The sequence below is a fragment of the Diabrotica virgifera genome, chromosome 6, assembly GCF_917563875.1.
Source record: "Diabrotica virgifera virgifera chromosome 6, PGI_DIABVI_V3a".
NCBI lineage: Eukaryota > Metazoa > Arthropoda > Insecta > Coleoptera > Chrysomelidae > Diabrotica > Diabrotica virgifera.
In genome coordinates, this window is record NC_065448.1 from 12,223,962 (window position 1) to 12,249,227 (window position 25,266).

A 25,266-nucleotide genomic window follows, 5' to 3' on the forward strand; every position below is an offset into this window, starting at 1 on the left:
CGTTTTGCATTGTTGTTAAATGACGACTTCAAGTAGCGACAGTCAACCACAAACGCTCGACTTCTTGCTGCCGACTTCGACTTCAAAAAGTGGTTCGTCTGTAAGCGGCCTAACAGTTTGTATTTATTGTGTCAACAAAACACAAGATGTAAGATAAAGTAGTTTTATGGCCCAGTAGTTTGTACAATGATGTCTCTTGTTTTTGTAAACAGGTACTAATATACTGTTTCTCCATCCGCTTGGCATTTGTCCAACTTACATAATTCTATTTAAAAAACCTGATAACCAACTCCTGTCTCTCCTCTCCTAATACTCTCCGCACTTCCTTAGGAATATCATCTGGTCCAACTATTTTTCCTTTCTTTGTTTTTTGAAGTGCTTGAACTATTTCCACGTATGTTATTTTGGTGACCATTGCTGTTATTATCTCCATCAAGTCGATTGATTTTCTGTCAAATGTTTCATTTAATAAACTCTCAAAGTACTTTTTCATCTCTTTTTGATATTCTTTTCGTGAATTCCTCCTCCTTTCAAGTGCTTTCTCTATTGAGGTCGGTGATCAATATGACAAATTTCTCTCTGTTCTGGGCTTGATGAATTAAGTAATTCCTTGTTGTGTGGGTCCAATCTCTGATGTTTCGGATCCAGGATTTTTTCTTTCTTCCTATACCTTTTTTACCTTCGATTTTGCCTTTTAGCATTACCTGGAGCTGCTCAAATTCCCTACGGCGCATTATGTGTCCTAAATATGACTTCTTTCTAATTTTGATTGTATTGACCAGATAAGGACGTGTGTTCATTATTTCCAGTATTTCTTCATTCGCAGTTCTGCTGGTCCAGCTTATTCTTAGCATTCAGCAGTACATACACATTTCGAATGAATTCAGTTTGTTGACGTCATACTATTTTAACCTCCAGGTGTCACAGCCATATAGTAATAGAGACCACACATAACACTTTAGTGTTCTCAATCTTATTGTGACTGATAGCTTGGGATTACAGAGCATTTTACGCATGTTCATGAAATCAGACCTTGCTATTTCAATGCGTCTTCTAATTTCTTTTGAGTGGTCTAGCTGACTATTTAGCTCTCTGCCCAGGTATATGAAGCTTTGTGAACTCTGAAGGGTGATACCATTTATTTGTATGTTGAGTGTAATTTGTAAATTTCGTGAATTAATATTTTATTATTTTCATCACAGATACCTTCATCTAATCTGATTAAAATCGTTTGCTTTCTTTTCCCTATGTTTTCGGAAATTTAAACAAAACCATTCCTTAACAACTGTGAATGAGGTTAACTTTGTATGTAAATTAATAGCAAAATAAAATATACTTACCATAAAATTTCAAACTTCAGTATAAAATTAGCTGTGAAAACAACTGTTGGTTTAATATAAATAACTTCTAAATGCAAAAACAGGATAGAAAACAGCAAAAAATCCAACAAACTGACACTGACAAGTAAACAAACCAGAAAAGTCACAAATTCTACTTAAAATCTGAAAACGTCCCTAAGCGTCTTTTTTGCACCTATCTCTTTTCTATGTACTGACTCTAGAGCGTTTATAAAAATATCGTGTGTTTTTACTTAATAACAGACGGTATCTGGTTTGTCTTTAGTTACATGCGTGGAAGTTAATGATGCTAGATAAAAAGTATGTGATTTATCTCCCCAGGTATTAATGACGCACGGGTAAAGAACCCTGGACTCAACTGTACTTATTTACTTCGTGGCGGCCAGTGGCGGCTCGTGATTTTTACAATAGGAGAGGCTATACCTAACTCTAAAATATCTAGACAAATTTGCACTATTATCAAAAAAATGCGCCAAAAAATGTAATGTAAGGCCCCATTTTTTGACCATTTTTTATTTACATTTCATAATATCATCATAATTCATAATTTCATAATATCATATCATTTTAAAAATAATTAGTCTAATTGTAAAAGTTTAATACCAAAGTTTGTGTCGTTTATTTGTTAACAATTCCATCTTTGTAAGTAGATATGCATATCAAAATAAATACAGATTTGAAGTTTTGCAGTCCATACAGGATGAAGGTTCACATTTTTTAAAATACTCAACTAATTTCTTTTTAATTCTAAACGCGGCCTACTGCGAATCCAAAAACATGATAAATTACCGATATCTTGCTTTGCGTTACAAATATCGGAAAAAGTTATTTGAAGTTGTTCCAAATATTATTTTAACCCAAAATACCAAATTTCATAACGAAATTAGCACTTTTAGTTTTTTCATTATTTTTAGTCAGGACCCTAAAATTCGTTGTCCCGAGATGCACGCAACGGCAACGGAGCCGAGGCTAGTTAGCCAGGGCCCCCGCTACCATATGTGCAAAGTGTGCAATGCACACGGGCGCCATCCTTTAGGGGCACCAAAACCCAGGGTCAAAAATTGAAAAATAATTTGCAAAAAAAAAAAAAAAAGTTAATTTTAAAACAAAAGTTGAGAAATTAAATAGGATTGGGTATAAATACACACGAAAAATATTTAAATTAAGTGACAGCGATCTTTTAAAACGTTGTTTTGTTCTTGAAGAATGACTGACAGATGAGGGTGTAATTTTCAGGGTGACCAAGGAATTGCAAGAAAATTTGGATGTAGGTTCTACCCTTACCCTCCACTTCAAAGTTCGACGTTGTCGAACTGTCGTTGGTTGCTTTTGCTTGGGAGGTGAATAAAACCCCTTCTTAGTGGTGAAAAAATATAGGCTTAAAAGTGATTTGGTGAGTTATTAGCGAGTGAAAATGTTTATTTCTCAACAAAAAAAACATGTTTTTAGACGGTTTTTCTTAAATAAGTCAAAAACTAAGTATTTTATCGAAAAGTATTGTTATCAAAAATGTAGCTTATAAAAAAACGAAAAAAATGGTGTATTCATGAAGTATATAGATCTAGTGAACGCAAAATTGTAGCTGATGAGAAAAACGTTCTTATTCGTCAAATTCCAAATCGAATATTTCAACGTGAAATAACCAAAAAATGAAGCAATTTTCAGGAAAAAATCATTATGACTTCTAAACTTCAGTTTTTTGCTTTATTTCAAGCACCTATCGACCTACCTTCTAAAAAATAAATAAATAAACATGAACCAAAAAGACTAAGGGGCGCCAAAATCCTTTTTTGCACACAGGCGCCATCCGCCTTTACGGGGGCCCTGTCGTTAGCCTCGTGGGTAAATCTCCGGGCAGCGTGTGATGGCACCGTAGATGCCACTGTTAGGAGACCGGGTCTCCTTAAACGTCTGCTGCGCTGCGCGGAGCATTAACAACGGAGGCTGGCCGGCTTCTCGGCTCCATTCATGCATCTCGGGATAACCCAGGGTCCTGCCTACAATAATAATAAAAAAACTAAGACCCAATCATGCGTTCTAATGCTAATGCTAATAATATGGAATTTACACGTTGTATAATAGTGAGAATGCTTGTTGTTTTTCGCGATTCAAGATAAACAAAACAGTGTAGCGTGTGTAAAAAATTTATGGAGAGGATAAGCCTCCCTTGACTCCTCTGACGAGCCGCCACTTACAACCGGCGGTACTGGCGGTACAACCCAGCATAAATTTTAACCATTTTGAACATGACTGCATTCCTTTCTATCTTCTGCATTATCCATCCAATTTTTCACGTCCATAGTTTTAAGGTATCCTTCTATATTATTTTGCTGCCGGAGTTGAGGTCGTCCACGTAGTTTTCTTCCAGTTGGGACTTCCTTTCATACAAGATTTACTATTCTTTCGTTAGAATGTCTTCCGAGGTGATCCACCCACTGGAACGTTCTGGACTTTATATTTCTTTTTTATGATGGCGGCTGCATACAGTTCTTCCAGCTCTTTGATAGTTCTTATCCTATAATGTGCTGTTGTCCCATCAATCAACGGTCCAAAGATTTTCCTCAGGATTTTTTTCCGAAATACGTAATCGCTCTTCGTTTGCCTTGGTTATCGTCCAAGCCTCGCTACTATACCTACATCAATAATGTACAGTACATTTGAAGCCTTTAGGTAGATAAAATCTGTACTGATATCTCCGAAGCCTAAATGCTTCGAAGACTTTTTTCGTGAGCGTACTCAGCAAATAAACATACAGGGTGTCCAGAAACTCTACCGACAAACGAAGACAGGAGATTCCTCATATAGTTTTAAGATATTTTAACCCAATTCATCTAGTCCGAAAATGCTTCCTAATGGAGCTAGAGCTCTTTGAATATGGCGTCTTGTAATTAGTTTTTCTTAAATACCTCCAGAACGCTGCTATTTAGAAGAACAAACATTGGTACACATATTTATCTTCCAGAGATAAATCGATTTCATCCATTGTGAATTTCTAGTACCGGTCATAGGCGTCCGTTTTGGGTCCATAACTTTTTGTCTTGAACTTTTAAGCATGTTTGATACTGGATTATTATATTGTGAGATATTCTAGTACTAAAAGGTACTCTTGATTTAAGTAGGTAGGACACACCGCATTCTAGAAAAATCGATTGAGAAAATGAAAAATTTTCAAATCGGTTTTTCTAGAAAACGGTGTGTTCTACCGACTTAAAACAAGAGTACCTTCTAGTACTATCATACCTCATAATTTAATAATCTAGTGTCAAAAATGCTTAAAATTTAAAAAAGTTATGCGATAAAATAACCGTTGCCCTACCCAAAACTGACGCCTATGACCGGTACTAGAAATTCAGAATAAAATGTAATCGATTTATCTCTAGAAGATACATATGCGTACCAATTTTCATTTTTCTAAATAAACGCGTTCTGAAGTTATTTAAGAAAAACTAATTACAAGATGCCATCTTCAAAGAGCTCTATTAGCTCCCTAAGGAAGCATTTTCGGACTAGAAGCATTGGGTTAAAATGTCTTACTTCGTTGGTCGATAGAGTTTCTGGACACCCTGTATAAACAAAGAGACATACTTTATACTTTCGTCTAACTTAAATTTTAGACATTAAAATTATTGATTACTGCCTTATATTGCTCGCACTGTTGCTATTACTTTTTAGAACCACACTAACACAAGAGATCTTCGAAGATGTAGGTAGTTCTTTCCTCTCCCACATAGTTTTGATTAGGTCGCTTTTTTCTGCTAGTTTTTCTCATGCAGTGTTAACGAGTTCTCATTTTATGTTTTATTATATTTTCTTGCCAAAAATTATTACATTCACCATTTGGACTATAGTTTGCTCAACCTCTGACCCGACTGACCCGACACAAATTCCTTTCCTACTCGTTTATTTTTATAGGCTTTTTTAAATTGTTTTAAAAGCCCAGCTAATATTAACAACAACCGTTTTTTACAGGACGATTCTTCAGTCTATGACATCGGCTCCATCGACACTGCATTCAGGAAAATTAATAAAAATTCAACAAACTTTTTAATATGGAAAGTAGAGGTAAGCTATGGAAGTCTAATTACAGGATGTTTTGATAAAGGATGTTTTTGTAGAATATGAACATTATCGCAATACCAAAAGACCAGTATGGTACTTTTTATACATCAGATTCTTATGTTATTTATGCGGCTAGTTTATATGGACAATCTTGTGGGGTTGATATGGTGGTAAGTGCATTTTTGATATATGTAGATATGTATATAGTGTTAGTCAAAAGTCCCCCCTTCGTATCTTTTGGACGGTTAAACTCATACACAGGTATTTTCAATACCTGTCAAACGACGTAGGTATCACTTGTTATAAGGTCCCATTTAAACTTATCGGTCAAAGTGGCTCTGTAACGTCATCTGTCAGTATTACATGACCTGTTATGACTACATATTTGATAATCACATGTTCGTTTATTTTATCCCTTCAAATTTACCTATTATAAGTATAACCGTTCAAAAGATACGAGACGGGGAGGACACTATTGACTAATAGCACTGTATATTTTTTAAAACACAGCTCTTTTATAAACTGCAGACTAAAATTATTTCAGAAAAACAGTTTTAAAACTACAAAAAAACATATTTTTCATTTATGTAAAAATTAAATAGGGCCATTAAAATTGTTAAAAATATCACTAGACCGTATGAAAGTAAATTGATTATTTATTTACCTTCTATTCTTGTTATTATCAGATTTAGCCATACGGCTCACACTCCCTCTAAGGGGAAAATGGACTCATCCCAGATACCTACGGTATCAAAAGGATTGAGCTCTGGTGGGACTCTTTCCATGTTATGGAGCCCTAGGTGACTTGGAATGTAGGTGTATCTCCCAAAAATTTTCGTACACTTCTGGCCGTCGCGAGTAGTAGAGCTTTCTGCATGGTCTTATAAAGATGTTCATTCAGACATTGTTATTAATATTATTATCCCCAGGGCCGTCTTAACCCGAGGGTGCAAGGGGTGCGGAGCACCCGGGCGCCAAGTCCAAGGGGGGCGCAAGCCTAACTCTTGCTAGGCTCAAACTTGTCCTTAAAAAAACTACAAATAACAAAATTATACAAGTGCACTTTCGGTATTTTTTACAAAGGCATTAATGCTTACTACACCTACGATCTACGATATGAAAATGAAATATGAAACCCATTTAGATTATGAGCAAATTTCCGATTCTGCTGACAAAAGTATAATTATTGCGGTTTTGCGTAGCTATGTATGTAAAAGCACCACATTACTATGTAATGTAGTCGTTATTTTTTAAAGGTGGCGGTAGAATCTTTTATGATGGCCGAAGTTAGTCAGTTTTTTACCTGTTACTGATACTACCGAACAAGGATTTTAGCAAATTATTTGTTAGAATGTTTGAAATGAATGAATATTGATTTAGATGATTTACGATGCCAAGAGTATGATAATGGGATAAATATCAGAGGAAAAAATATGGGCCTTCAAAAAAAATTTTAGCCTTAGATTAATCCTGGTGCTCTTATGTTCCTTGTGCAGCTCACAGCCTTAATTTAGTGCTAAAATTATGCTGTTAAATGCTCATTGGAAATAACAATTTGTTTTTTCAATTGTTCAAGAAATTTATGTTTTTTACCTCATCAACATTACGGTTGAATGTCATAATGAATAAGATACCCACTTTTACATTAAAAGCGCTTTCAAATACGCGATGTGAGAGTAGAATTGACTTACTGAAAATCCTCAATTGTTGACAACAACTACGACAATACACAAGAAGCAAGCTGATTGATGACAAAATTAAAGAACTTTAAGTTTATCGGCTCTGTCGTGACATGGTACAATATTTTAGCAAAGGTTTAATATTATTAGCAACAAAACTTTGCAAACGAGCGAGATTATTATTTCCGATCAAGTCAATAAAGATTTAGCCAATAATCAGAGGAGGATTTGAAGATTTGCTGTCCCTGGGCTTGGGCTATCCACAATTTGCCACCCTCCCCTCCGCATTTTTTCCTTTTTTACCAAAATTTGGCGCCCCCTAAATTCTGCCGCCCTGGACTATAGCCTATTCAGACCATATGTAAATCTAGCCCTGTCAATAACCACACTGACACTGCGTTTGAGCAGATATTAATTAACTCAGTATCAATTGCTAAAGAACACTAGATTGCGAAACTAAATTTTCTGAAACTGTTCGTCGATGTCCCCGAAAAATACATCTCAATCTCAATTACGACGCTGCAGACGAACCTCTTTTAGACAACAAAATTTTAAAGTTAACTTATTATTATTTATTGGACATTGTCATTGCAAAATTAGGTGAAAGATTTGAAATGTTGAGCAAACATAATTACAACGTTTCTTTCCTGGAAAATGTATTGAGTTGGAGAAACTCAGAAAAAAACTTAAAAACAACGCAATGTTTGAATTGAAAAATAAAAAAAGGGGATGAAATGAGAATGAATTAGAATTTCTTACCAATATTTCTTATAAATAAAGACATAACCCCACTCGATATTATCAGTTATATGTATATTCTAATAATTTACTCTGTGTTTTCCCAAATTTTCTAGGTGTGTAAGGATATATTTAACACTTCCAGTAACAGTAGCTGAAGATAAAAGGTCTTTTTCTAAACTTAAATTGATCAAAACTGATCTGCACTCAACAATGGCCCAAGACAGATTAACAAACCCGGCTTTAATACTTAAGTATAGAAAAGCAAGTAAAAATAGATACCACCGAAGTAATAAAAATTTTTGCCAAATTAAAAGCTAGAAAAATTGGCTAGAAAATATGTGTTAAATACAAAATTGATCTTGTTTGAATACTGAAACCACAAATTTTTTAATATAGTTTAATTAGTTTTAATTTTACCGTAACTATAACCCTTATAATCTTCTGACCAAAGGGGGCGCAAAGATGAGTATTGCACCACGGCGCCGTGTGTGCTTAAGACGGCCCTGATTATCCCGGTTATTTATAGCGTTCTTCGCCTTCCGGTTCCTAGTTTCCAGCTTCGTCGGTCGTTCCATTCGCCAGGGTGAAGATTCCTTCCCGACATTGCCTTCTAAATTCCGCCTAGCCAGGATTGTTTCGGCCTTCCTCTCTACCTTCTTTCCATACCAGATCAGTTGTCTCCTTTGAATTTCGTCTATTCTGGTTGACTTGACTCCCATTATATTTCTGATTTGGTCATTTTGTATTCTTTCAAGCCTTGATTTTCTAGCCCATCTTCTCCAGAAGTTCATTTCCAATGCAAGTAGGCGTGGTTCCAGGGATTTAGTAAGTTGCCATGTTTTGCATCCATAGAGCACTATACTTTTAAATATGGAGTTAAAGATAATATGTTTTCTTTGATTATATAGTTCTTTTGACCATAGCATCGGGTTTATGGGTCCAATCACCCTTTTTCCTTTCACGATCCTTTGCTCTATCTCTTTTTCGGTGCGCCCACTCTTGTTGATTGTTGTTCCTAAATATACATAGTCCTCACAGTTCTTGATTGTTTCATGGTCTTTAACTATTAGATCTTTTACTTCATTCCCGATGCATAAGTATTGCGTTTTGTTTCTATTTACAGAAAGGCCCCACTCTGCATATGTTTAAAATAAACGTGTCGTCATTAATTCTAAATCTTCTTTATCCGCTGCTACCACGACTTGGTCATACGCAAAATGTAGCGTATGCAATGTTGTATCGTCGTCAAGTTGAATTCCCATCCCTGAACAAACCTCACTCAACCTTCTATTGTAAAACATTGAATCAATATATAGGGTGTTCCTTTGGAAAAGTAGCATACGTTAATGGTAAAAAGGGAACACTGTTTTTGTTAATTTTTAAGATATTTCGTTGATTAAAGTTATGTATTTATTGTGGACTTTTTATTATTAATTCATTAGTTAACCTTTAACTACACGCGCTGGCGTACTTTGTACGCCAGATATAAGAATTCTACTGGAAATATATTTAAAAATTTAATTTTTGAACTTGCTTATTTTTCTAACCTATCACTGGAATGTGCTTTACAATTTGGTTTTAGTTTCGTTATAATCGGCGTTCTGGAAAGATCGTAATTTACATTTTATTGTGGTGGACAATATACCCCAGGATTATATTACTATAAGTCGTAATATAAGTACATATTTTAATTGTTTTTTAGTCATTATGGCAAAAAATATATTTTTCTTTGTAAACAATACTTTTTCTCCTGTAAAAAATCACATTTAAAAAAATTTTTTATTAGTAATTTTATTTATCATGGAATCCAGTTATTCCATGATTCCAGTTATAAATCCCAATTGGCTTACTGAAAAGGAACTCCAAGTATTCACTGATGCCGAATAAGGTTTATAACAAACAACTAAGTGTATTTAAAAAAAAAATAATAAACAAATCCGATGTTATTGTGTATTTTCTTGTGGCGTACAAAGTACGCCACGCGTGTAGTTATGTTATAACTTGATGCGCGGGTAGTTAAAGGTTAAAGAAGAACATTTCTCATGAACTATTTGTCACACATAATAAAACAAAAAAATGAAATGTTAACAATATACTAATTTAGATTAAATAATGGTATTAATTAAAATTAATATCGCCGAAATGATCTAGTGCAGCCGTTCTCAAATTGTGGTACATGTGCCACTGGAGGTACCTACATATCAGTATTTGAGGTTTGAGGTTATTTCGCAAATAGGACAAAACGCAAAAACAGCCAAAATCAGCACCACTATTTTAGTTAATTAGATCACCTAGCTGGATAGGTATTTCAGTTAGGTGGTACCAAAAATAATAAAAAATATTTGGTGGTACATGACTCAAAAAGATTGAGAACCGCTGGTCTAGTGGTTACGACGCTAAACCTGCGATCGGCAATCCGAGTTCAGTTCCCAGCCATCCCAATATTTTTATGCAAATGGCCAAATAGGCATTTAAACTAAATAAAAAAAATTAAATTAATTTACATTAATGGAGCAGTCCATTTTTTATGAAGAATTGGGATTTATGATTACTGCATGATCGGTACTTCAAGGGTCTTATTTTATTTGTTTTAGATTTCGTTAGATCTTTGGGAGTTTGCTAGCCTTACAGAGGGAATGGTGATTTTTAATGTCTAATAGTCTATTGCTAAATATACTTAAAGCATTTTTACTTATTTAAATAATTACAATTTTAGAGTAAAGAAACGAAGGGCTCCATAGAACACCACGTGCATTTCTGGCTTGGATCACAAACTAATCCCGACAGATCAGGTGTAGCAGCTTACAAGACAGTCGAGGTTGACAATTATTTAAATGGACACGCTGTACAACACAGAGAAACAGAAGGATACGAAAGTGCTCGGTTTTTGAGCTACTTTAAAAACGGAATAAGGTAAGGCCATTCTAATGCACTCTTTTTATCTTTCGATATCTATATTTCTATCTATATAAAAATATGTATCGGCGGTTGCGTTTCGATTCGTCTCCTACCATTCTCCTATACGTGTTTCAGAGTCTACCCATCATCGGAGAGATTATAACACTATTAACACGTTGCCGCGACAAAAATATATGTTAGGACTAAATTCACCCTCTAGGAATAATGGAAAATAGAATTTGACAAGATATTGTCATATAAGGGGATGTAACGTGTTACATTATGTTACATATTTTGAAGAACATGTCCTCGGTTGCTTAGTAACGGAAGAGGTATGGGGGTAGTTCTTAACGGGATGTTATTAATATGCTCTCATTAGCTTACCGATATTTATACCGATAGCTTACAATTATTATAAAACCGATTCCAACAGATACTACCATCCATTCTTCCCATGAAAAGCTCTCACTTAGCTGTCTTCACAACTAAGGCCCGTTCTCAGACGAATCAGCAAAAAAACACTTGAACTCCTATCTCTGAACCACTTAAGCTCTATAAGATAAACATTTTCCAGTTTCACAGTCGCCAAAAACACATTAGCGAAAGATTTATAGCTAAAGATCACTTTGGCGGTTTGAAACAACGTAAACACGTGGAGAAATAAAAATTTATTCACGAGAAATACAAGATCGATCTAGCACTGTGAGAAACGAAAAAGAATCACAGACGACCTAATCCTAAGCAATACACGGTACAATTCCGGAAACGGATTTATCATACAGGGTGGAGCAAAAATAATAATGACTTTCGGACCGTTACAAGACTTGTAAGAAGACTGAACTGAATCTAAACGGATCGGCTAGTATGGCAATTATAGTGAGATAATGTACCAAAACACGCATTTAGCAACTTCTAACGAGTAAATATCAATCCACGGTGTTTTGATGACTTCCTAAAGTCATGATGTTTTCGTTCTTCCTCGTTTTTTTTGGCTTAAGTGGCTGCTAATTCAATATTAACTTCGTTAGGGAGCGATGGTCTGTCACTCTCTGTACATATCCGTATAAAGTAAACTGTTTTTGCTATATTTATTCTATGATGATGGTTGTTTTGAACATTATTTGTCTTATTTTTCCCTTTTTTACGTGCTGATACCTGCTGATCTGCGCCAAAAATCAATTTATAGAACAAGGAGTTTTTATTCCGTGAGATGCCATGTTTCGCGTCCAAATAGTAACGTGTGATCCAAAATTATTGTCACCATAGGTGGCTCTGAACGACAGAGATAGCTATACAGTGCATGTCTATTCTTAATTCAGATATACTTTCCAGTTTACGTCAACTTTGCAGTTTACGTCAACTTTGCAGTGTACGTCAACTTAACAAGAAAAGTTAGGTTATGTAGAGATGGTGGTAGATATATATACAGACAGCATCTTGTTTGATTTTATTTATTATTGTTACTAATAATTTTGCTAATTCTTTTTATTTTTGATTAAAGTTCTGTGTATAGGTTTTGACTGAATTTTTATGTTTTATAATGTTAATCAAAATTAATTGATAAACCAATGTTATAAATTCAGATTAAAACAAGACATACGTAATTTTTTGCACGGCTAGCTTTGATCCCAATAATTGTGGATCGCTCGTTATAAGTCTTTTAAATATACTGTTTTATTAGGTGTATTTTTTCTGTTTAAAGATAGTTTCATGACTCTGGGAATACGAATCTGTGAAATTTCCTTTGTTCATCTTTATGAACCATTAGTTAGTAATAAAAACGAAACGCTATATCTATTCTATCCTGTTGTCTTTAACGTATCAGATAGTTGTTTGAAGCTCTTCCAGAATAAATGGTGTGCCTAGGAAATGTTTCTCCTCGTCAAGAAGTGTTATAGTTTCTTTTGTTTTCTTGGCTTAAGCATTATCGTTCCTTCTTAATGGCTGATTAGCTATTTGGTCTTTAGCTGCCTTTGAGAGTTCTGTACCTGATGCAGCAGTATTGTTACTTAGGATTTTAATAAGTTTTTTCATGACATGCTGGTCTGTTTCTTGGTGAGGTCATTCAAAAATTTGGCCCGTTTGTGACGGGTAGCTCTATTAGACACCAGACAGAATTTTATACCATACGTAAATCAAAAAGGCTGATGAACTCTTTAGGTCAGCTGTAAATAAGGTCAGGATAACCTTGATGATTTACAATCTCAGATAAGAGTGGCAGAAGAAGAAGAAGAAAACAAAAAGACGAATCATTTTAAGTAAAACAAGTTAACTGATGTCCTCAACGCTGACGCCAGTGAACAGAAATAAATGTTAACAGCCTTCAGATCGGTCTTCATCAATACCCAAAGCGAGGAGAGCTGCTGAGCAATACTCGGTCAATAGTCCAAGCTCTAGGTGAAAAATAGGTCGATTTCAGGATATAATTCAGGAATTTTTGAAACCTATCAGGTGTTGTAAAGGACGATGGAAGGAATAACTTCTACTAAAATGTAACCAAAAATTTTGTGCGGTTTTTTATTTATGACGTGTTTGATTTTGTTAAATATGCAAATTTTAAAGATTTTTAATTTTGCAGCTTTATTCAATGCAGAATTATGCAGGATATTCATTTTAGAGAAAAACTTCGAAAAAACTTTATTGCAAAACAGCCTGCGAAAGGTCCAAAATGGCCGTTTTTTGCAATTGCCTTATTTATTGTAAAAATAACTTTTATGTATTTTTTAAGGCTTTAAAATGAAGATCTTTCAATTCTAAACATTTGTAGTGCCCGATTGGTAAACATGTTGCTTAGATATTATAACTTGTTTATCCCAAGAGGTCAAATGTCCAAGGCTATAACTTTAAAACAAAATCGTACAGAGTTAATCCAAAATCCACTCTCCTTCCAAAGACATATTTCTATGTTCTGATGTAAATAAATGCGTATAACATTTTTCAACCTCTTATTTCGGGTTTGAAAATAAGGGGGCAAATTTCGTTATAAACATTTAGAACTGAAGCCACCCCTGTATATCCTATGAGTTTCTAACTTGCGAGTTATTGTTGCTGAAGACAAATTAAAGATTCAAAACCAAATAAAAATTTTCTACGACCAACTGAAGCCGAGAAAATTGTTTTTGTTTTCTTAAATGGTAGTGACTTTATTTATAACAATTAAGAACTTATTTCACAGTCATTGACTAAAGAAAGACTTATATTATCTTAAAATAAAAATTTAACCGAAAATTACATTTAATTATTAAAAATGATTTTTAAAGTATAGTGGAGATTTATTTTTCGTTATGACTGTGATTTATTGTGTCGGTTTCTTGCTTTAAATTTTAAAGCACCGCTTGAATTGACATTAAATTTGGCAAACCCATAGATAACATATTCAATAATAAAAATTATATTGGGCCTCTGTTAGCTTTTGTCCTGGGGGTGAGTTTCACCCCTTATAATGGGTGAAAAAATATATGTTCAAAATAAGTTCGGAAATGGTTAAAACGTCTAATTCTAAGCACCTTTTGTTCTATAGCATTTTTTCACCAAGTTAATACCTTTCGAGTAAATACCTTCATTTTTCAACAAAAAAACACCCTTATAAGGGTGAAACTCACCCTCGGGACAAAAGCACACAGAGGCCCAATATCATTTTTATTCTTTGACATGTATGTGATTGCCAAATTTCATGTCAATCCAAGAGGTGCTTTAACATTTAAAGCAAAAACCGTGATTCAATGTGTATTATAAGTTGCTAACCGTTGCTAAGGTCAACCGACTCAATAAATCACATTCGTAACGAAAAATAAATCTCCACTACACTTTAAAAATCATTTTTAATAATTAAATGTAATTTTCGGTTAAAATAATTTTTATTTTAAGATAATATCAGTCTTTCTTTAGTCAATGACTGTGAAATAAGTTCTTAATTGTTATAAATAAAGTCACTACCATTTAAGAAAACAAAAACAATTTTCTCGGCTTCAGTTGGTCGTAGAAAATTTTTATTTGGTTATGAATCTTTATTTTGTCTTCAGCAACAATAACCTGCAAGTTAGAAACTCATAGGATGTACAGGGGCGTCTTCGGTTCTAAATGTTTATAACGAAATTTGCCCCTTATTTTCAAACCCGAAATAAGAGGTTGAAAAATGTTATACGCATTTATTTACATCAGAATATGAAAATATAAGTCTTTAGAAGGAGAGTGGATTTTGGATTAACTCTCTACAATTTTTTTTTGAAAAAGTTATAGCCTTCGACATTTGACCCCTTGGAATAAACAAATTATAATATCTAAGCAACAAGTACACCAATCGGGCTCTAAAATTTTTTTATGTTTGGTTTTGAAAGATCTTTACTTTAAAGCCTTAAAAAATACATAAAAGTTATTTTTACAATAAATATTGCTATTGCAAAAAACGGCCATTTTGGACCTTTCGCAGGCTGTTTTGCAATAACGTATTAACGAAATTAAACTTGCTATAGCTCAAATTCTAGGTTTTTTTAATTTACTACAATTTTCTATTTAAAAGTTTTTCTCTAAAATGAATATCCTCAGCTGCAAAATTAAAAATCTTTAAAAATTGCAAATTTAACAAATGAAAAACGTCATAAATAAAAAACCACACAAAATTTTTGGTTACATTTTAGTAGAAGTTATTCCTGCCATCGTCCTTTACAACACCTGGTAGGTTTCAAAAATTCCTGAATTATATCACCTTTTTTCACCCACAGCCTGGGGTACAAGGTGAGATGTGATACGGAAGCGATGTCAGGTCTAATCAAACTAGTATTAGTATTATTAGTATCTTATAATACTATTGTGCGCAGCAGAAGTTAAATAAAGTTCAGGATCTTGAATTTAAAATGTATTTTAAGAATTTATAAACTAGACAATCTAGCAAAAAAGCGTCACGAGGAGAAAGCACTTTCAAAAATAATACTTTCTTTGGATAAGAGTACATATCCTCATGTAATGCAATGCAAAACAGCTGTAGAGACATGGCTTGCACTTGAAAAAGCATTTGAGGATAAAGGTCTTCATCGTCGACTTCGTTTACTACGAAATTTATGTTCAATTAAACTATCCAATTTTAGTACAATGGAAGATTATGTAAACGAAGCGATTGACTTATCTCAGCAACTATCTTCTATTGGAAAACCGATCGATGATGAATTTTTGGGTGCAATCATGCTGCAGGGTCTCTCAGAAGCATATGACCCAATGGTAATGGCTCTGGAAAATTCAAATGTTGACATTACAGCTGATTTTGTTAAGACCAAACTCTTGCAAGACAAAAAATGGCAAAAAGGTAAACGTGAAGAAGACAATGCACTCTCGGCGCAGAAATTTAAAAAAGTACCACATTGTTGGGGTTGCGGATCCAAAGGACATTACAAAAATCAATGTACTAAGAAGAAAATGGAAAAATCGCCCGAAAGAAGTAAATCTCAAAGCAAAAGTAACAAAAAAGGTGGTACAACATGTTTCGCTGCATTTGGTATCAACATGAAAGACGATATATGGTACGTTGACAGCGGTGCACCTTCACACATGACCGGAAAATACGAAATTTTAACAGAAATTACCAACAAAAATTCTGGTCAAGAGATTGTGGTGGCAAATGACTCCAGGCTTACAGTAAAAGGAACTGGTAATGCTACAGTTACACTTAGAGAAAGTCGAGAAGAAAAATTGATACAAAACGTAAGGTATGTACCAAACCTATCGGTAAATCTCTTATCAGTGAACGCTTTAGTAAGAAATGGTTGGTCTGTTATATTTGACATCAACGGATGCAGACTTTTTCACAATCAAAAGATAGCAGTGAAGAAGAGACCTGAAGCCACAGCAACAAATCTCATACTGGTTCAAAATATTTGTTTACCCTTATCGATGACCATACAAGAAAAGCATTTTGTTATTTTTTGAAGTCAAAGGACGAAGTTCCTGAGAAGTTTCAAGAATTTTGTGCAGAAGTCGAAACTGAAACTAAAAAAAAAATTAAAGTTTTAAGAAGCGACAATGGTGGTGAGTACTGCAATGCTCGTATGAACAAGTTTTTAAAAAGCAAAGGCATCAAACATGAACTTACTGTGCCATATTGTCCTGAACAGAATGGTGTTGCCGAAAGGTTCAACCGCACTATTTTCGAAAAAGTACGTTCGATGCTGTTCGAGGTAAATGCTGAAAAACAAATGTGGGCGGAAGCTGCTAACACAGCAGTATATTTATTAAACAGATCACCAACCAAGAAACTGAAAGGTAAAACAAAAATGAATAACCATTCATTACATTTAATCCAATACATTTACTCTGTGTGGAGTATGAAGGGAACCAGTCTCGTTGGAACTTTACCGCGCTGAGCAGATGTGACGTGAATTGTAAATTGTAGAATTCCCTCATCTTCCTTAGTCTCAGCATCCGTATGGCTTGCAAATTGTAGAAGCCTCGGAGGTGTAACCAGAGAAGGTTCCCATTGTTTTCATTCTGGTGGGATATGTTATATGCCATTAGAGTGAAAACTTAGTTTTTTGAAAGGTAAAACTCCAGAAGAAAAATGGTCTGGAAACAAAGTTGACCTTACAATTCTACGTATCTTTGGATGTTATGCATATGCTCATGTTCCAAAAATAAAGCGGAAGAAACTCGACCAGAAAAGTAAAGAAAAAATCTTTGTTGGGTATTCAGAAACATCTGCCTGATACAGACTGCTAGATCCTGTTACACACAAAATTGAAATTGCACGAGATATTGTATTTTTGGAGGAAAAAATGAATGACAAACCGTTTAAAGAAAGAAGCATGTCATTTCCTCTTGAGCAGACTGACATTGAAGTTGCAATGGTTCCAAAGTTGTCTGAAGTTGAAACAGATGAACCTGCTGATCCTGAAACTGTTACAGTCCAAGAAAACAATCAAGTTTCAATTCGTCCAAGTACTATTAAGAGTGTGAATGAGAATGATTGTGGCGAGAATGAAGCGAATGTTTGTTTGGAAGTAAGTAATGTAGAGAGTTTCAATGATTTTGAGAAAGATATGACTGAAAGTGTGCATGAAAGTGTAAACGAAAATTATGTAAATACTAGAAAGTACGTTTCAGAGCAAAAGGTAGATGATACATGTAGTTCACGATATCCGAAAAGAGATAGACGAATGCCAAAAATGTATGATGATTTTGCAGTTGATAATGAGAGAGTTAGTTATGCAATGCCTTGCCTTCCTATTGATGATTGGCAAGCGACAACAGCTTTATTGTTAAAAGTTTATCTATTCATATCACAGTTTTTTTATTTTTCAGGATATTAAAACCAGAAATAATCAACGACTGTCAGCCTGTTAAGCTATACAGAGTTAGAGGCAAAAGAATTCCCGTTGTTAAAGAAATGCCCAGCGTATCTTGGGAACATTTCAATAGCCAGGACATTTTCGTCATAAAAACGCCAAAAATAATTTTTGTTTGGTCCGGAAGAGCTGCAGATGCTGTGGAAAAATTGCATGCTACTACAGTAAGATTGTTTCATAGTATATTTTATTAACTGTTCTACCTGAATATTATTTTATTACGTCATAGTTGAATGCATTAATAGGCCTGGATCCCGCTTACCAAAAAAAAGTTTATTAATAGCAAGCTGAAAATTTGTTAATAGCTTAACGGTGTCTAGTCGGATAAACTTTGATGTATGGGAACACTGGAACAGGGGAAGTTTTATTTGTGGTACGCGGGATTGGGGCCTATGTGTTTCTCATTAATTTTTTTTCTTTTCAGATAGTGGAAGATATGAAGGAAAAACACAAAATCGCCAATTTGGCCTTCGTGGACGACGGTTATGAAAAAACTCTGCAAGATGATATCAAAAAGGAGTTTAACAAATATTTACCATTGGAAAAACGAGTAGTGTTACCCGAAGTTTCCGAAAACGACGAAAATGGCAACTACCAAAAATCTTCTATGAGATTGTACAAATGCGCAGATATTAACGGCAAATACAGGGTGGCTGAGGTGAAAACAGGGCCTTTTGTACAACAGGATCTACACTATGAAGTAAGTTTATATTCTTCGTTTGACATCATAACCCTGGATAAGTCTTTACCTCCTGTCTGGCTATGTCCCTCCATTTAGACTTTTCTTACGTCTTTCTCCTTCATTGTCTTATATTCATAGTTTTCATGTCTTCCACATCATCAATCATATCGTTCTGGATCTTCCTTTTTTAGCCTTCATATCGTCTTCCATTGTAATATTTTCTTTGATGATTTTGTAAGTTGATATCTAAATGACCGTGTGCTTTCTTTTATTCGTTTATAGAATTTTCTGCTTTCGTGTCTGTTATGCTCTACGATTTGTCTGTTTTGTCTGTACTTGTTTTTTTAAAGCCCTTCTTTTTTTATTCTGTATATTCTAGTCGCTTGTATTTCCTTCACGATATAAATTTCCATGCTATTTCTGGAAAATTCTATAAAACTCTGAATAATGCAAGAAAATAATTCAAACCAAGACTATGTAAGGATAAGGAGGGGCACATACTCAATACAAAAGAAGAAATATTGAAAAGGTGGGTGGAACACTATAAAGAACTACTTACCATCGAAGTAGAAAATCCAAATCAGCCAAGCCCAAGAGCAACCACAAGATACACCATTAGAGCCTCCATCAATTCAAGAAGTACGGGATGCAATAAAACACCTAAAAAATAATAAATCTCCAGGAAGTGATGGTATATCCGCGGAACTTATTAAATATGGAGGCGCTACACTGACTAATCAAATCTATAATACTGAGAGCCTGGAATGAGGAACAAATCCCGGAAGAGTGGTGTATTGGAATCGTTTGCCCGCTACACAAAAAGGGTGATCAATTTTAATGTAGAAACTATAGGGGAATAACCCTCCTTAATACAGCTTACAAAATATTTTCGAGTATCTTATACGGTCGCCTAAGTGCACATTCAGAGGAGCTGCTTGGAGAATATCAAAGTGGTTTTAGGCCTGGTCGATCAACAACAGACCAGATCTTTGTGCTAAAGCAAATACTGGAAAAAACCAATGAATTCAATATCGACACATACCATCTTTTCCTAGATTTTAAATCGGCCTATGATAGTGTCCTAAGAAATAAATTGTATGAAGCCATGGATGAATTCCACATCCCTGATAAACTGATACGATTGGTTAAGGGTACAATGCGTAAAGTCGTTTGCAAAGTCGAAATACAGGGCGAACAATCACAGGTGTTTGAAACAAATGTTGGGCTGCGACAGGGAGATGCGCTGGCGTGTCTCCTCTTCAAAATAGCTCTGGAAAGGCGGTCAGAGATGCACGAATAGACAACAGAGGAAATATTTTTAATAAATCATCCAAAATTTTGGCATATGCAGATGACGTGGACCTAGTTGCCCGCACAACACGCAAACTAGAAGAAATGTATACTACCTTCTCAAATGCCTAAAAAAATATGGGCCTGAAAGTAAACGAGGAGAAAACTAACATGTTGGCATCAACACCCAACAATAGAGCCAGAAACATCGGTCACCAAGTCACCAATTCACTGTTGATAACTCTACCTTTGAAGTGGTGGACAAATTCATTTACTTAGGCTCCCTGATCACCAAGGAGAACGTCATGACGGAAGAAATCAAGCGAAGGATAATCCTAGCGAACAAATGCTATTTTGGACTGAGTAGACATATGAGAAGCAGAAACTTAAGCCAAAAACAAAAATAATCATATACAAAACCCTTATACAACCAATGTTGATATATGGATCGGAGACATGGACCATCTCCAAGGCAGATGAAAACCTTTTGCTTATATTTGAACGAAGGATCCTGAGAGGAATATTCGGTGGCATCTGTGAAAATGGTATTTCGAGGAGGAGGTACAACTACGAGGTATACCACAGATATAAACATATATTTGCTGGTAAAGACGTAGTATCTCTTATAAGAATAGGAAGACTAAGATGGGCATGACATCTAGCAAGATCATAGCATAACAACCCTCCTAGAAGAATCCTTATGTCACAACCTGTGGGAAGTAGAAATAGGGGTAGGCCAAAACTTAGATGGAAGGATGGTGTAGATGAGGATGGGAGAAAAATAGGCGCAGCAAAACTGGCAACGGTTTTCAATGGATAGGACTAACTGGCTTAATAGACTTGGGAAGGTTAAGGCTCTTTCATAGGGCTGTAGCACTATTGATGGTGATGATTTCTAGTATTTCTTTGAATTTGATTGAATCTAGCTTGCGTTTCTTTCTCTACTCCATTCATCCAATGGCACTACAGCCCAAAAGGGGCATTGGCCTCCTTCAGCAGGCTTCTCCAGTCATTTTGATTGACTGCCGTTCTTTTCCATGAACGATTTTTAGGAGGTTTTTGGCATCCTCATCTTCTTCGTTCTTCCCATCTCTTTTTTCGTCTTCGGACAGGTATTTTTCCTTGCATTCGTAAATTTAGCAGATTTCTGAGGATTCTATTCTCATGCATGCGGACCACGTGCACTGCCCACAGTAATCTCTGCAGTTTAGTCTATTGTGCTAGTGTTAGTTCGCTATGTTGTTCGTATATTTCTTTATTATATCTAATTCGCCAGTTGTTATTTTCACTTATTGGGCCAGTATCCTACGTAATATTTTTCTTTCAAAAACGTCTAATGCATTGCCAGATTTCTGTGTCACAACCCACGTTTAACACCCATAACTTTCTATGAGCCTGTTTATTGTCTTATAGACCCGGAGTTTTGTTTTCCGGTGTACGTCTCGCGGTTTGAATATGTGGCCCATCAAAAAATAGGCTTTATTTGCCAGCATAAGCCTCCTATTTATTTCCGGTTCTTCTTCATTGTTTGCGACCAGGGCCTCGATTTTTGACCCTTCGCTTCGTTATCGAACGTATTCGCTTCGTATCTGTTTAGTATACGTAGCGAATACGTTCGATAACGAAGCGAAGGGTCAAAAATAGAGGCCCAGGTCCATTCCTAAGTACGTGAATCTATTCACGTGTTCTATATCTTCTATAAAGTGTTATTGCGTCCGTCTATTTGATCTGGTTTGTACGAGTAGTTTTGTTTTATTTGTATTTATTGCTAGCACTACAACTTCTGCAGTCTGTTTCAACTCAACGTAGGTTTCTTCCGGCGCATTCATTGTTCTGCTTATTATGTTTATATGATCTTTTCTTCCTCTACTGCAGTTCTGCATTGATCATCATGCCATAACGCATTTCTTTATCTCTTAGCTTCTCCGACAGTTTCCCCTGCAGATTCCGTCATTATTGTTTTTAAATGTCTTCATTACCTATCCTCTTTTAATTTGGAGAGCATTTTGGTATTCTTGAGTTTTGAATCTTTTAATATTTCATTTTTAAATTCGACATTTTTAGGTTTATATTAATTACGCCGTTTTAAAAAAAAATATCAATTGATTCTAGTAGATTGAATCTGCAAGGAACTTTTAACGGAGATTTAATATTCTCTTTCAGGATGTTTACATATTAGACCAAGAAGTTGATGGTATCTGGGTATGGGTGGGAAGGAAAGTCAGCGAAAAAGAAAGAAGCGAAGCTCTAAGAAACGCAAGAGGATTTGTTAAAAAGAAAAAATATCCAGCCAATACCAAAGTGACACGCGTCGTGGATAGTTATGAGCCACAGGAATTTAAGATGTTATTTGCTTCATGGAAATCTGACAATAGAAGTAAGTATGTTTCTTAGTATTATTTAAAGGTTTAGAATTTAGACATAATTATTTAAAGATGACCAAAGAATCTACGAAGAAATACCATCTAGCAGAGATACAGGTCCACCGATCCTAATCTCAGAAGTTCAGAAGGCCATCGACCAAGCGAAACCAAGGAAGGCTTCTGGTTCTGACGAAATACCCACAGAATTTATACAACTATTAGATAATGAGAGTATGAGAGTGTTGCAATTGTCACCTCCTTCTTTAAGAAGATATACAGCAGCGGCAAATTACCAGACAACTGGTTAGAATTAATATTTGTAACTATGTATTCCCAAGAAAAGTGTATCGATTTCCAGACAGTGTATCGATTATCGACTGATCAGTTTAATGAGTTAAACCAGCGATACTCAACCTTTTTCTTTCCTGGGCCACATAGTAACTATTGCCACATCTTGCGGGCCGCAATCAAGATGAAGTAGTATACAGGGTGTTTCATTGGGAAACGCAAATACTTGAATGGTGAATAGAGGTAAATAAGGCGGTTCTAGACATACTATAGTTATTTTCCTAACAAGTGCAGAAAGTCATTCTTTTCCTCACGCGACTGCAGTTTGCCGAACGACGCGAAGCAGGAGTTCGGCAAGCAGTCGAGTGCGGAAAAGAGACTTTCTGCAAGAGTTAGGAACAATATTTGTTCTAAGAGTCTTTAAAAAATTACCAAATCTTAATCAATTAATTTAATTAATATGAAAATACATACACAAATTAATTCTTTGACAAGGTTGTCAAAACCAAACTTTCAATATAATTAGTTAGCATGACGACGATCTTGGTTTCCATGACGATGATTCAAAACGACTGTTATTGTCTACCGATTTGACTTTCAAGTATTATGTCAAAATAATTTTATTTCATCGAATTGTCGCGTTAATTTCATTAAAACAGGAACACAATAAGATATATTTGAAATAAATTAGTAAATAATATCTAAATATTAGTATGTATTATAATTACTTTAAGGCCATATTAACACCTCTTATTGCATGTATTATAATTACTTTAAGGCCATATTAACATCTCTAAATTAACACGCGTGCGGAAAAGTAAAAACCGCGTGCGGAAAAGTAAAAACCGCGTGCGGAAAAGTAACACGCGTGCGGAAAAGTAACACGCGTGCGGAAAAGTAAAACTTTCTAAACTAAAATGCGTGCGCGAAAGTAGACATTTTTGCACGTTCGTAGAAAAAATTTATTGCTCCATCGACTTTATAACCGAGTTACAGGGTGTTTTATCGATTTTGCCCATAACTTTAGAACCACCTTATATATTGTTTTTAAATATTTGGTACACATAGGTATGTCACATTTAGAACCCCATTCACCCAACTACTAATCACAAGAAAAATCCAGGTCCGGAGTAAACAAAATTATAATTCCATTGTGACCTTGAATCAACATCCTGTATATTGAAATTTTTAAAACCAGTTTGCACATTATTTGAAAAGAGCTTTAATAGAGCTTCTATTTTTTGCGCAGACAATTCAATGATTTTAATTTTGAAATTATGTCGAAATTTTTAAGGACTTGAACTTTCAAAAGAAAAATTTCGGTATATATAATTTCAAAATCAATGTCATTAAATTATCTGCGCAAGAAATTGAAGCGAGCAATTCAACTTAGCTTTTGTGCCCTTTTCAAAATAATGTGCAGACGAATTTTGAAAATTTTAATATACAGGGTGTTGTTTCAAGGTCACAATTATTTTAAAATTTTTTTTTGTTAATCCCGACCTGAATTTTTCTTGTGATTACTAAATGGGTCGTTGCAATGTAGTAAATAAATATTGATTATTTTAATATTTTAATATTGATAACTTTAATAATTTATCATTAAAAGTTAATAATACCTTGCTTTTTAATCAGAGTTCTTAAAAATGTCAATATAATTTAAAATTAAAGTCATTAAATTGTCTGCCTCACGCCCAAACACGCCTCAAACACATCGGCATTAAATAATTTGAAAAACACGTGAAAGACAAATAATTTGATCACAGGGCCGTTTAGTTAGCTTTCGGGCCACATAAAAACTCTAGAGGACCGCATGCGGCCCGCGGGCCGCAGGTTGAGTATCACTGAGTTAAACGCTCAAAATTTTTATGAAAATACTGCATTCTCGCATACACAATCTTTGTGAGGGGATAACTGGTGACGAACAGTTTGGTTTCCGAAACGGTATGGGCACTCGGTAAGCTCTTTTTTGCATGCAAATACTTTTACAAAAGAGCATTGAGTTTAGGAAAAATATTTACGTATGCTTCATAGATTTCGAAAAAGCCTTTGATAGAGTACCACATACATTACTATTTCAATGCTTGGACTTAGGCAGGCCGCACATTAAAGAAACATGAAACGTGAAACAGTAAACTTGAAACATGAAACAAATAAATTGTAAAAAAAGTAACCGTTTCATGTGATATGCTAATCGATGAAACAAAAATAAAATTTGTATATCCGGCAATGGATAGTGACGTGGTCGTTGCTGTCGGCGCCGCTATTTAATTGCTTTTTAATATCAAAGAAACGTGAAACATGAAACAAATAAATTGTGAAGAACGAAACCGTTTCATGATATAGTGTAGGAAACAGAGGTTGAACTTCGCAAACTCGCCATAAGTCCGGTTTTATTTTTTTTTTTAGTATATCAAGGGGTGCTTTTAATGAGACTCTTTTCTTAAAAGATTTCGCCCCGGAACACCCATTTTCATCCCTTTAAAGGGGGTAGTTTGTGGTTTTTGCGAAACGTAGCCCTTCCTGTACGTTATTGCAAAAAATTCCTTAATAGAAATATGAAGAGGACTATATTTC

The 25,266-nt window shown here is 34.9% G+C and overlaps 1 protein-coding gene across 5 annotated transcripts in view; it reads left to right on the forward strand.

Annotated features, from left to right (window-relative positions):
- The window catches only part of LOC114332197 (advillin), a 235,697-nt gene that overhangs the window by 194,515 nt on the left and 15,916 nt on the right, over positions 1–25,266 (forward strand). For all 5 annotated transcript variants that reach the window (XM_050653310.1, XM_050653309.1, XM_050653308.1 and 2 more), the window contains exons 2-7: positions 5,328–5,420; positions 5,474–5,587; positions 10,554–10,750; positions 18,023–18,230; positions 18,491–18,766; positions 22,202–22,415. In XM_050653310.1, the coding sequence (XP_050509267.1) occupies positions 5,328–5,420; positions 5,474–5,587; positions 10,554–10,750; positions 18,023–18,230; positions 18,491–18,766; positions 22,202–22,415 (1,102 nt within the window). The remainder of the gene's footprint in view (positions 1–5,327; positions 5,421–5,473; positions 5,588–10,553; positions 10,751–18,022; positions 18,231–18,490; positions 18,767–22,201; positions 22,416–25,266) is intronic.